The sequence below is a fragment of the Bipolaris maydis genome (genome assembly GCF_028858645.1).
Source record: "Bipolaris maydis strain C4 unplaced genomic scaffold PSV08scaffold_13, whole genome shotgun sequence".
NCBI classification, from domain to species: Eukaryota; Fungi; Ascomycota; class Dothideomycetes; order Pleosporales; family Pleosporaceae; genus Bipolaris; species Bipolaris maydis.
In genome coordinates this window covers 1,413,198-1,426,339 of record NW_027093869.1, presented here as the reverse complement: position 1 = coordinate 1,426,339, position 13,142 = coordinate 1,413,198, and the positions used below count along the sequence as shown (strand labels likewise).

Here is a 13,142-nt window from a genome sequence, read left to right as displayed (position 1 = left end):
ATCGGGAGATTGGAGCTAACCAGGGAGCAGTAGGCAACCAATTCAGGCGTCGAGCCAGCGGTGAAAGGCCTGCACAACACCCTTGCCCATTCAACGCCACAGCGCCTGCTCCAATGGCCGCCGAGGGGGCAAAGCCTTGGAGAGCTTTCGACTTGTTTATATTGTCCAACCTGATAATGTGCAAAGACGACAGCAGTAGCGATATCAACGCTTGAAGTAGCTACTATACGCGCGTTCACTAGCGTCGCGAGTTGGCAGCAGACCTTCTTTTCTTGATACTTTTTACCAGTGCTTAAAGTACAGGAGTACTTGAAACTACAGCTTTACGTAAGTCATCCAACACAACGTGTTCATCTGCGACATTCAAGTACATTGGTTCCTACCAGGTTCCTCTAAATCCAGTACTGTGCAAGCCTCACAATTGCATTTTCTGCTCGGCCAAGCCGAGACTTGAACTGCTGCAGCATTCCATGTGACACATCCTGCTAATTATTGTCTCTTAAGATGGTTGGAGGCTGAGCCTAAGGACTTGCAAGGTCAGTATTTTCTGGTGTTGCTAACTCCTTAGCTGGAGTTTCGAGTCGCCCAATCTCTTCGCAAAATTTTCGACCAAGAGGTAAGATAGCCTTTGCAATAGCAGCATCAGCCTCGCATAGCTCCAAGATGTATGGTACGAGCGACTTGGTGGACGTTTGACTGATAGTCTATAGCGCGGCCCTAATGTTAAGGGGGTTATTCGCCATACCAATAAATCAGGACACGCGATCTGTAGAGTCTGCGTGCTTCCAATATAGGATGGATGTATACTCTTGGATACATAGTAAATCACACTTGCCATCTTGCTGCCATGATGTTATGAGACTGCCCGAAACGGCAATGAATACAGAGCTCATTAATTCCTGAAGCTCATTTGGGACGCGCTTGGGCCGAATGACGAGACATCCATGGATCGCGCAGACCCCGGGCTCTTTCATTGCCTATTAGTCCAAGCCTATATCGCTAGCCTATCAGCTGTTGGATTTGCCGCTGGATCTCTCTGTTGGCTTGTGACCCGAACTCTGTGCATGGCACAGCCATGTCACCTAGACCGTTATTCGCAACGCGTCCATGCTCTTAGACGCTTACTAGTCGAATCCCACGCGCTCAGACCAATTTACGAGCCATACTAGCCAGCCCAATTTACGGGCCGACGGACTCGCAGCTCTGCGCTCAGGCCAATTCTCGACGCCTAGTACTAGCGCCCCTGTGCATCCAGCTGTCGGCTACGGAACGGCCTCAACCTGTAATAGCGCACAAATAAACCAACAAGGGTGAGAAATGAAGAGAGGATGAGGCACCCGGAAACAGCGATGAGTCGGTATCATGCTGCACGTTTTGACGCTTGAATACGGTCTTCTTACTACCCGTCCCATCCGTTATACTTGTATGACTCGTAGCCCACAGCGACCTTCATTGATCGTCTAGATCCGCTCCAGGCACTTTCATCGTCATATGCCCAAGAATGACCCATGGAACCACCGTTTTTCTTATCCCGAGTAGGCCTTCTCATTCCGAAGCCCAGTATATCATAATCGATACGTTTGAATGTTTTGTAATGCTCACGCATGAGTGGCGCTTGATAGCAGCCGTGCGTCTGGAGGACTCAGAAGGGCGCACGAGCTATCCAGGCCAAACAAGCTTGGACCAGTGGCTGACAGCCGATGATGCAAAATGTGGGGCGAAAGCCGCTGGGACAGCCGCTGGCCCTGACAGGGATGCTGAGGAGGAGCGAGGCTCTTGTTCGGGGCACAGCGTCTGGTCGTAGGGACCATTCGGCCCAGCTGGAGGTGATTCTCCGGCAGAGGACTATGTGCTCTGGGGTTTTAAAACGCCCGTAGGTGCATCTTAGCTCCGCGTTCTCGTGGTTAAACTTCTGGTGATACCACGCGAAGTCGCCGTGTTGGGTCCGGAGGGCTAGCAGTTTTGCAAGGTTCGGTCTAGGGAGGCTGAGTTCTTTGGGGGTGCGTTCGGGTAGGTAGGACAGTTCCCACTGTCTACGTATACCAATCTGACAGCTTCGCGCTGTTTTGTCCCCACCATCTTTGGTGAGCTGCGGCTACCGCCCTCTTCCTCAGAGACCGTATTCCTGATATTGTTGGACTACCGGCCAGTCCATACGGTGGCGATGGGTCCTTAGCTTCCGCGTCGGCGAGTCCGTCCGCAGTCTCGTTGCCGTCAATGCCGGTGTGTCCGGGGGCCCATCGTATGCTGACCTCCAGCTGTGCCATGACGGCATGCGCTGCCAGGAAGGCCCATTGTGAGGTTGCGGACGCGCTTCCTCTTAGGCACCAGATTACTGAAGTGCTGTCTATGCATGGATAGAAGCGGTCTTGAGGTCCCGCCAGCTCGGTGGTGTGTTCGAGCGCCCTTGCGGCCCCGACTGCCTCCGCGTCGAAAACGTGAGACATTGGGTTCAATGATCCTCGGCCTGAGGCCACCAGTGATTGGGCGCGGTAGATCGCGTACCCGTAGGTTACCCTCTTTTGGCTGTTGACCTTCTGCTCAGAGCCGTCTGAGAAAATTGTGACGTCGTTATCCTCGAGGGAGGCCCACCATTCTTTGAACTTTGCCACTGCCTCTTCTTTCGGGTGGCCGTTTGTTGGGTCAGTCCTGCAGTCCTTTGTGAAATGTGGGACTGTAAGGACCGTTCGTGGTGCACTGGGTAGTAGCTGTCCTACCCTTTGGAGTTTGGTGCGAGGTTGCTGGTTGCCCCCAGCTCCTCTGCCGCGGCCTATCCTGGGGATTTGCATGCGATGGACCAGTGGGTGTCCTTCGTCGACCGTCTGAAGACGGTGGGCAAATCTCCATTTTGTCTCTTCCAGCGCCCCCTCTGCGGCGGGGATGCCGGCCTCTCGTAGGAGAATTGTTTTGGGCGTTGTCCTAAACGCTGGGAGTACCGCGCGTGCTGCCAGAGTGATTATGGTGTGTATAAGGTCGATGTGGTTGCCGACTCGTGTGCTGACCAGCTTGTCCTGGCTGCGTCTGGCGATCCTTGGGTTCTTCTTCCGGCCCTCGTACCAGGCTTCTGTCCCGTAGAGTAGGGATGGGAGCACGCATGTGGTGACCGCTTTTCGGAGCGCGTCGGGGGGCGACCCATCGTTGATCTTTGCGAGTCCCCTTAGGTGAGCGGCCAGTTTGCGTGTGGCTGCGATCCTTTGGGCGACATGCTTCTTAAAGGTCATCCGCCGGTCGAACCAGACTCCTAGCCAGCGGAGGGCACTCTGCCCCCCATCCGTTGCAAGAGTCTCAGTCAACTCGCTCTAAGTTCCTCCTGTCACAAATCACATCTTGTTGGTAGTTATGATTATTGTTCTGATGACTCTAAACAGCAAGTAATGCAAGAAAGAATTCCTGCGCCTTTTTCACAACACGAACCTCACCATATGCACTATGTATAGTTTCGTGGCGATCGCAATTTGGTGCATATTCACTCATATTGGTGGCTTGCAGTAAGGCGCGCCGCTCCAAGCTGTATCATGCTGGGTGCATCCGGAGGTGTAGCTTGGCCCTTGTTCTAAGTGGATCCTTTGTAAGTAAGTATGATAACTCGCCTTTGATAACTCCTTGCGTTTCACTCATGGTCACAGGGGGTATATAATTACGTAGGGAAGCTAGTAGGCAGCTCCATCTGGCCCCCAGTTATCTACGACAATGGACACGGTTCACCCTTGCCTCGCTCAAAGACCAGCCACTGTGGCCATGGCGACCGACACGCCAGCGGCGTCATGAAGTATCGCAAAGCGAGGAACTAAAGTTCTAAGTAGTGTGGCTTTTGGCGCGAGTTTGAAGCAAATATCATCTTCATATAGTCAAAAATCCAGGTCTTTTTTGCCAAAATGCGACTTGCTAAATTTTCCTATGATTTGCGAAAGCGGAAGGGCTCCAGTGTACATTTGTTAGCGGTTGCGGCTTCACCCCTAGATAGCTGCGCAACAGTTCCGAGCTGCCCTACCTTTCGTGTATGGCTGAACTAATACTGTAACTAATCTACTTGTAGTTGTGCTAACTAGTTTAAATGCAGCGCCAAGCATGGTACTCTTCTCAAACCATGTAGTTACAGACAAAGGGCTATTTTTAGCACACAAACGTTAGGGTGCAGTACTATCAGAAGTTGCTCGTCGTGCCTTGTGTTGCCATCACGGTCAAACTCACACCGCCGCCCGACTGTATGGGCAGTGCCTCGGGAGGGCATACCGCCAATCGCTGGTATCTGCCAACGATCGGCATTGTCTCTCTTGTGGCTTACAAGGTTTCAAGCACCTGAGCGCATGCAGTGGAACATCGGAGGATTGCATGTGGTCCATTTTCCTAACAGCTAGAGGATGATTGCAACAGGTTATGGAAAATGATAGCATGATAAGACAAGAATTCACCCGGGTTAGGCTAGCTATCTTAGGTCGTGGCGAGTTCCATGGACTATTTAACTAGTTGTGTCTTTTCTTGCGCCCAATACTTTTTTTCACATGTTCCTTTTCAATAACTTCACTAAATACTTGGAGACTATATTAATCAAAGTGATAGGCAATATGTAGCCTTGACCAGTAACCCCTTAACTATGCAGGTCAACGCCAACGTCTACTCAGACGTCACTGAAAGAGTCATGACGGATGCCAATGGCCGGGGTGAACACGAAGTTACACCGACTTTGAAACGTGAATTTTCATCTCATCAAACGCAATTGGCTTGATTTTGGTATCATTGGGAAGTTCAGGCTGTGATATTGGGTGCTGCTAGTTCCAAAGAAACCAAGCTATTTAGCACTATGGCTCGCCGTAGGAAGCAACCCCTGCGTGCGCAGTCACTCATCCACAACTACGTACTCGCTATACAGACCATCCGCATGTTCGGACCCTCCAGCTATCCTTATTGGATCAAGAACCTCGTATTCTCTTTTTATCATCTCCTCAATCTTGTTGTTTTCTAGGCGCAGAGCCGCCATAGCAAGAATAAGCTGTGGTATACGATCCCGCTGGTTGGAGTATTGTTTGGGATCGTGAGAGCAGGTGGCTGCGGCATGAGACGCGGGGCGAGAGAAGGCCTTCCCAACCTTCTCATCCGCAGAAAGCCGCTCCTCATGGCCATTTGGGTTTCTATCAACCGCTTTGGAGGTATTCATGAGACTAAATTCCACCAATCTATACTCTGGTAATTGCCGAAGTTCCCGATTCTTACAATATATAGCCTTGATTCCACGTGTTGACTCTATTGCTTGAAAACAATTTGATCAAAATGACCTTAACTGTTGTTAGCCATGCCTTCAGTTACTTGGCCACGGATCTCCCGAACCGATTGAGACCCAACACCCGTGGAGCCTGTTATGTTCTAGGAACCTATTCAATAGGCAAAATAACGGCCTGCGCTGGTCAAAAGTCTATGTAGCATGCCAGAATGCGGAAACTCTAAATAGAGAAAGACTACCCTTCATTGTATCTAGCGAGACAAAGTGGAAGAATTAAAGCGTTCAACTCCCCTTGGGTCCATTTGGAGTGGGTATCTGATGTGCTTTCATCAACCTCAAGCAGAGGGTCAGCAAGTGCTACCTGTAAGCAAGTAGCTGTGAACGTCCTGACAGTTACTCAGTTTTCCACTATATTCCATGAACCGACGCTTTGCGTCTCTCATAAGCACAAAGATCCGGGACTGCATATCGCTTTGTCATGGATCATCTGCTTACGCGTCATCGTAAATAGAGTAAGCATGCTATCGTATCACTGCCGCACTCATCGCCCTTACGCGGTTTCGCAATTTTCTTACTAGCGTTATATAACAAATTGGCACCTAAGATGAATTGATCGTCACTGGGCCTGCTTGGAATCTCTCTTCAGAAATTTCTTCCGGTCAGCCATCGTGGTCCAGCAACCATGAAGAGCTGCAAGCATGAATCCTGGCTGTCTCTACATGGAGAAGAGAAATTTCTGTTGCATTGTGCCAGTACTTTGAACGATATAATCACAGGCCTCGACAAACCTGCTAGCAAGAGCCCGAGTCTGGTCGTCATGCTTGGCAGTGCTGCAAAGGGAACCTTATTGACTGATGCTTTTCCCTATAGTAGAACCTGTGTGAGCAGCGAAGCATCTCATGGAGTGACTCTGCAACTAGATTCGGCTACCGCTTTTAGTGACCATCCAATCCTGATTGCACACGAAGATATCTCGAGACGGAGCACGGCCTTAGCAGAGCCCGCAGCCGCTCCTTGTCACCGCCAAACGGTACGTGGATTGCAGTGGGAAGCGGGTAGTTTAACTGAGGCTTTTGATAGCCTACATAGTAGACTGATTCGCCCTTTTACGGACGTGGTTTGTTTCTTCTCTACAGGGACTCGCGACGTGCGCCACCAGGTGGAGCGTATGTTACCGTGGCTCGAACAGACACGTGATCGAGAGTCCAGTACCACAGCACATCCTCGATTACTCTTTGTAGCATCATCTACAGAAAAACGAAGCGAGGCCGCTGTAAAAAGTCATTTGGTAGAACTCTTACGTACGCGTTCGAAACAAAACAAATTTGACTCATTTTCTCACCTCTCTGTGTATGTCAAGCATACTAGCACCCAGACGCTTACCGACCGCATCAAACGCGAAGTGGATGCAAGTAGAAACGAGCGTGTTCGTAGCCGCACCCTCCTAAACGCAGTGCATTTTGATATTCTCTTTCGTCAGGCTTGCGATCATTTCGTCAGCAACGAACAAGTCCCGTTCGACATGATCGCTGCGTCGCGATCGCACCGCCCCGTGTCTACGCATTTGCATACATATCTGAGCGTCCTTTTTGACTCGGTAGACAACATGGAAGAAATAATAGAGTTTGCAATTCCATTTGCTGCAGGCTGTTTTGTGGTGGATAACTATGCATACGACGTGCCCTGTCAGTGTTTTCTAGTGACACAGAGTTTCGACCTGCTAACTTGCACAAGTCTTCAACCCGCTCCAAGTGTTCACAACTCACTACAAGTCCTATATAGATGCATATGGAAACAAAGTCTTGAAGCCTTCGAGACACGGTGGCAATCTAGTGCTGCTGCTTCGCAGTCAATTGGTTGCACTTACGGAGCAGCACTTCGTAGAAAGAAGTAAGATGCTATGCCCCAATCCTCGCACGAGACTACTAGCAGATTTTCAGCCATGGCTTGCGACGAGGAAGCTTTACAAGGTCTGCTTAGCTTGCATGCAAGCAGATCCGCAGCATAAGCTCACGTGTGGCCATGTGGTCTGCGAGAAATGCTTCATAGATATGGGGAACTCCCCTGCAACGGATCCCTATCTCTACACGTTGAACTGCTGTCCCTTTTGCTCTCAGATATCTGAAGTCACTGTGCGCGTGAAACCAGCCACTGCTGGTCTTCGCGTGCTCTCTATCGATGGAGGTGGCATCCGAGCCGCAATTCCTATACAATTTCTCTGCGCGCTTGAAAACGCTATCGGTCTCGATATCCCGATTCAGGAACACTTTGACCTCGCATATGGAACAAGTTCAGGTATGTTGCTGCAGGAATTTTGTAGTTCTTCTGTCCTCTGGTCCACGTCTGGCTCATTGTTGTATAGGTGGCCTGGTCGTTCTGGCGCTCTACGGCCTGGGTATGCGAGTTGATGAATCTTTCCATTTATTCAGCCAGTTGGCAGCGCGCATATTTCGCGGACGAAGTTATTTTGGATTAGGTATCTTCACTGCACTCTATGCCCTTGTCACTTCGTGGCGCCATGGCCGTTTTCCTTCCAGCGACATTGAGGGTGCCCTGGCGGAGCTCTTTGGCGAAGCCACCATGTTGGATCTCCAGTACGTGTCTTCGATTGGAGCGCGAGTCGGTCTTCCTGTCGTCGATGCCGACACACTCGACACATGTCTAGTAACGAGCTATAACGGATCGACTTCAAGATACAATGATCAGGAATATGCAAATATATCAACATACCGGCTTTTACGCTCAGATGATGCGACAAGTGAGATACGCATTAAGGACGCGTAAGTTGCTCTATCGCAACATAAATTCAACGCTTACAAAAATAGTGCACGATGTACGTCAGCCGCCCCATGGTAAGTGTCTCAAATTATAGCCCGATGAACTGATACCTGATAGCTATAGGTATTTCACGCCAAATAAGATACCTGGTCTTGGTACATTCATGGATGGCGGGCTGAGCGACAACAATCCCTGCATGCTTGCCGTACAAGAGCTGCACAAAATCGCTCCTGAGTTGAGACGTGCAGACCACTTCGTATCCGTTGGGACAGGCATTTCGACTACGCGGAAGGTTGCCAAAACAGGCTTCTATCCTAGTTTACTTTTCGGAAACAGTTCTTTGCAGCAGACGGCCGAGCACTACTGGAGCGAAAATTTCAACGGGGATAAGCGATTCGCCCTCATGCGGCAAATCATGGCCGCATCATTGCCTGGAGGGATTGCTAGCACAAAAAAATGGCTCCATCGATTCAACCTACCCGTAGAAGGTGAGCTACCTAATCTAGATGACTTTTCCGCTATAGGGAGTCTTGCTGAGGCGGCGAGCTCCTACTTTACGGCGGACCCGGCTGTGCGTGACTTGGCCGATGCTGCTCTCGCTCTCACATTTTACTTTGAGTTACAGCCGGGACGCATGCCCATTTATGAGCGCGGCTCCTACACGTGTTATGGGACGATTCGGTGTCGCATCCCGGGGCTCAGCCCCGCATTTTGCCAGTTAATGCAGAAACTCGATTGCCTAGAGGCAACGTTCCAGATCCAAATGCAAGTGTATGATGCAAAAGAAAAGATATCACGATGGCTTGATAGGCATGGGAACTTCGGTAAACCCGTATGTTTGCGTGTTCCTTCGTTCGACGACGAACTAGACATCCGCTTGAGATTGCACAAGGACCGTATCCATCATATCAGTGCTTCACCTATGACCTTTAGAACCCTGATTGACCTACAGATGCTCGAATGGAGTGCGCTTAAAGACATGCACGCCACTCCACGTACGACAAGCAAAAAGAGACGACGAGACGATTCGCCTTTGCAGCCAGCTAAGCGGCATTGTTCAGGGATGCCGTGAAACTATACGCTCTCCAACACCCCCTCCGAGGCGCATAACTTTTGCACTTGCTTGTAATATATGACCATTGACCTCACACAGAGATTGGACCGTCGGGACAACGCTGAGTGCTGTGTAGCCACATTGAAGAAATCACCTGATGAGTAAAGCTGCATCTAAAAAGCTAGCTTAGCTGTGTCTCAGGTCCTCAGAGTGAAGCACAGAGTATGATTGCATCCTGCTATTTCTGGAAAAAGCTCAGACGCACGGTATAGACCAAGATAGAAGCTTTCCAGCAACTCTGGGGGGTTCACAGCCTCAGCTTCAGCCAGAGATTACATAATAGAGACATCAGCCTTGTTGAAGAATCTTACGTGGAGTCATTACCTGTAGCATTGATAACTCGACGTATTTCCAAGACACACTTAAGGCATTGCTATTGCTGACAAGAAACGCGGAACGGCTGCCATGGCTATTATTTCTTTCTCTTCACCGTCTTGGTTCATATAGTTAGTTACTATGCCATGTTGGTCTGCCTGCAATATGGACCCTTTCTTTTGCCTGCATGTCGCCAATACTTCTATTACCGCAAGAGCTCTTATCCGAGATCTGTGCTTACCTTCCCACGGATGGACTAGTCGCGTTGAAGCTCGCGGACCGCATCCTGGATGCCCAAGTACAGATCAATCCGTGGGCATGGTTGAACGGCTAAATCTCGCAGTGCGCACGCGTAGCGATACGTACCTACCTTGTCCCACCAGACTCTGCACGCAAACAACAGTGGTGCGCCTTGTGCCACAGGGACTATCCAGCGAGTACGTTTTGCTCGTCGAACAGCCCTATATACACCCGCCGTTCTCTCATTCAACAAGAATCAGAAGTTGGGGTGATCAAGCTTCCGCCGAGGATGTGTTGCTGGCATGCTGGTCGTCTGACGAGGCTTGTGAGAAACGCGTCGGATAGGGAAGACGAGTGAGTCAGCCGTCTAGTAGAGCTAGTGTGTACGTATGCATTGTGGGTCAGTTCAGAGCTGGGCAAAATGCGGCTGCGATTGCGACAGCTGTGCGTTCCAAACCGTATTCACCTAGTTATACGCGTTTCTTGAACAAAGACACGAAATATAAAAGCTTCACGTTTTGGAAAAGGAGGGAAAGATACGCTGGCGGCGCTAGTAGGCATGCCGGGCCTCAGGGGACACTATACGTAAGAGAAGTTCGCGACAACCCCAGTGCGTTCGTTCCAATACGTAGCGGACCTGGAGGTAGGCTAACATTGACCCAGACGCACAAGGCAAAGTCGTTACGGTGGATTTGCTCGTAAGATTTGAGCCAAGGTAGTCCAGGCTGCCATGCGTTGCCGACAAAGTTCGCACCAGCACTTTGGCTTGTTTGTGTATTATGATATTCGGTAAGCATCTACTAGTAAGTAAGCGAGGCAAGGTGCGCGGCGAGGTGCGCGAGATCAGAGCCGACCGTGACGCAGAACACGCTGACTGTTAGGGCAGGCACGTAGCAGGCTCCGGTGCAGGAGGAGGCGGGGCTTAGCGTGGAATTGAAACAATGACATTTGCCAGTTCACACTGGTAAGACGTGGGGCTCGCAGGGGAGCGTCATCAGGAAAATCGAGTGCGAGCGTAAGTAGTCTGATCTAATGTTATTGGCATCGTAGCCGCGTTCAAAGACTATAGCTTGTAGTGAGCCTGAAACCGAGAAGCCTCAATCCATCTCGCAGAGTGACCGTGCACATGGGCTGATGACTAGTACACGTCAAGATGGCTCCGACATGATGATACTCCACATAACGAGATTTCTAGACGCAAGAGCTCACGCCGCTCATCCAATGGATAGTCAAGAGCAAGAGAGACTTGACTACTCCGAATTAAGCACTCTGCTCCCCATCACGTGACATACCCGGGCAGGGAAGTCACTGTCTCTAGCACGACTTGAACCAGTCATATCCGTCCTCTTGCTGCAGAAATCCGGATTCGCTCTTATTAGCTAATTATTTCCAACCCTTTGCAATCCGCCGTAAGAATGATTTCAGCAACACTGCAGGCATGAGCATCTTGTTCGAAACGGACGAACCCTGCTCCCATCATGGGTGACCGAATGCACCACTTCTTCACGTAAGGATTGTGCATATAGGCGAGCCATGAAAAATGATATCTTAATCTACAAACGGCACATGTTATTATTACCTATATACGTATCTCATGGCTGTGAAGCCTTGATTCATCTATACATTCAGACGGTCAACCAATAAGTTGCACTGTTTGGATCTAATGTCGACCAGCAATAAGGCATGCCTCCACACAGCCCATCCTGATCAAAAACCTTATTTCTCACTGCTGCACTGTAGCGATCCATCGCAGACCGGAAATCTGCTTCCGCCTTTTGTACAGGCTCAGGCATTCTAGCCAGCATTGTTGTGTTGTCAAACATGTGCGCGATCGTCTGGTCACTGTTGACAAAACCAGGGCGGCTGAAGTCTGCCGCTAGTGCGACCTGACCAACAGAAGCTTCTACTTGTGGCAGGAAGGGCATGATGTCGCGAACCCCTTTGGTCATCGGCAAGGGCGTGTAGAATGCGAAAGGGTGCAAAGGAAGGGAACCTGAAGAGGTAGCGAGAGCGTTTAGGTTCAGCGTACCATGTACAACAGACACCAAGTGCGCAACGTGCGTTAGAATGTCGACTAGAGTGCCCTGGTCCTCGATAGACGAGGGAAAGTCGACGATTTGGGCAGGTCTGGCTTCCCTGACCCATGATTGCAGCTCATGATCGCCGGTAATATCGCTAGGATCTGGGTAGTACGACTGTACAACAGCGGCCATAAAACGGCGAATTGCGCTGTGAATTACAGAGGCATCCCGGTGAAAAGGAAATGTCTCGATCCTAGGCCCGAACGCTGAGTCAATCAAGCCGCGTCTTTGCAGATTGAGCTCGAAATAGTTGGACTGGAAAGCGCTGGCTTCGCCCGACTGGTAAAGCGTATCAGTGTAGTTGCTTGCTTCCCTACCGTTCCAGGGAAACAGCTCGTCGATGGGACCACCAGGATAGATCAGGCGCTGAACAGCTACGACCCGGAACGCCCAAGCGTCTTTGAGTACTGTGCAAATCACGTTAGCATCATCCAAAACTCTGCTCCAAGAGATAGCTCACGTCGATGGAGAATGGCCATGATGGGATGTTCTTCGCTCAGTGTTCGAATAGCACTTAGGTACACAATCTCGCCCACTACATGAGTAGCTGCTAGATGATACCACTGTGCATACCAGAAGCTGTTGGAATTGAACATCATCTTCGCCAGTAACCAGTCGCTAGGTAGGTCCTGCGGTGTGTAGACGAGATCCGAACCTTCGACGTTGGGTTTTATGGCGAGCGGCAAGAAGTCACCAGACGCTGGGTGAATGAAGAAATAAGCTTGGCAAGCAGCGCCGTATCTTCCAGTGGTCTTCCGCAGGCTTGCTTGATCGAGAAAGTCGGTAAGAAACAGACGGCCAGCCTCTTGTAGAGAGGCCAATGTTTGGCCGGCAATCGCTCTTGCGTTGGAAACAGCGAAAGGAAGTTGCGCGTTTTTTGGAATACGAGAAATTCGGTATGGGTTCTCAGACAGCTGGGTCATGGAGAAGAGGAGATCGTCTGTGTAGTTCGTCAAGATCCCTGGATAGGGTCCTTCGGGCGCCGATTGCTTCCATTGTTCTTTATACAACTTCGCATAATCGTGTATGCTCTTTAATCCCCCCTCCTAGCTCGAGTTACTTATGAGGACCAACTGTTGGGTTTATTTGGACTACGTACCCTCGAGATCGACGCCGCGGCGATTCTGGAATCGTTGATGACATTAGCATGCACTGCGTCTAGAAATGTGCTGAAGCGATCGGTCACCTTCTTCGCAACGGGACCGCCGATAGAGCCTGACGGATAAAACGCCGTGTCCCCAGCGACCGAAGGACCATACTCCCATCCCGCTCGCTTTTCTGCAAGTGCAAGTGCACGTGTATTCTGATTGGAGGCTTTGGAGATGGTGAACGGGTAAGGCTCTGGATAAGGGTGTTGCGTGGACGCTTCGCAAACAGGTGCGCTTGCGCAGAGCAT

At 50.4% G+C, this 13,142-nt stretch overlaps 2 protein-coding genes across 2 annotated transcripts; one reads left to right on the top strand and one right to left on the bottom strand.

Moving 5' to 3' along the window:
* Window positions 1-5,900: 5,900 nt before the first annotated feature.
* Window positions 5,901-9,068, top strand: PSV08DRAFT_186365 (uncharacterized protein; the record flags this gene model as incomplete). The annotated part of the gene is made up of 5 exons (XM_066091916.1): window positions 5,901-6,903; window positions 6,953-7,513; window positions 7,581-7,998; window positions 8,044-8,070; window positions 8,120-9,068. 5 exons carry the CDS (start codon window positions 5,901-5,903, stop codon window positions 9,066-9,068), a joined length of 2,958 nt encoding a protein of 985 aa, XP_065948552.1.
* A 2,222-nt stretch (window positions 9,069-11,290) lies between these two features.
* Window positions 11,291-13,142, bottom strand: PSV08DRAFT_373809 (lipoxygenase; the record flags this gene model as incomplete). The annotated part of the gene is made up of 3 exons (XM_066093279.1): window positions 11,291-12,153; window positions 12,207-12,792; window positions 12,846-13,142. 3 exons carry the CDS (start codon window positions 13,140-13,142, stop codon window positions 11,291-11,293), a joined length of 1,746 nt encoding a protein of 581 aa, XP_065948551.1.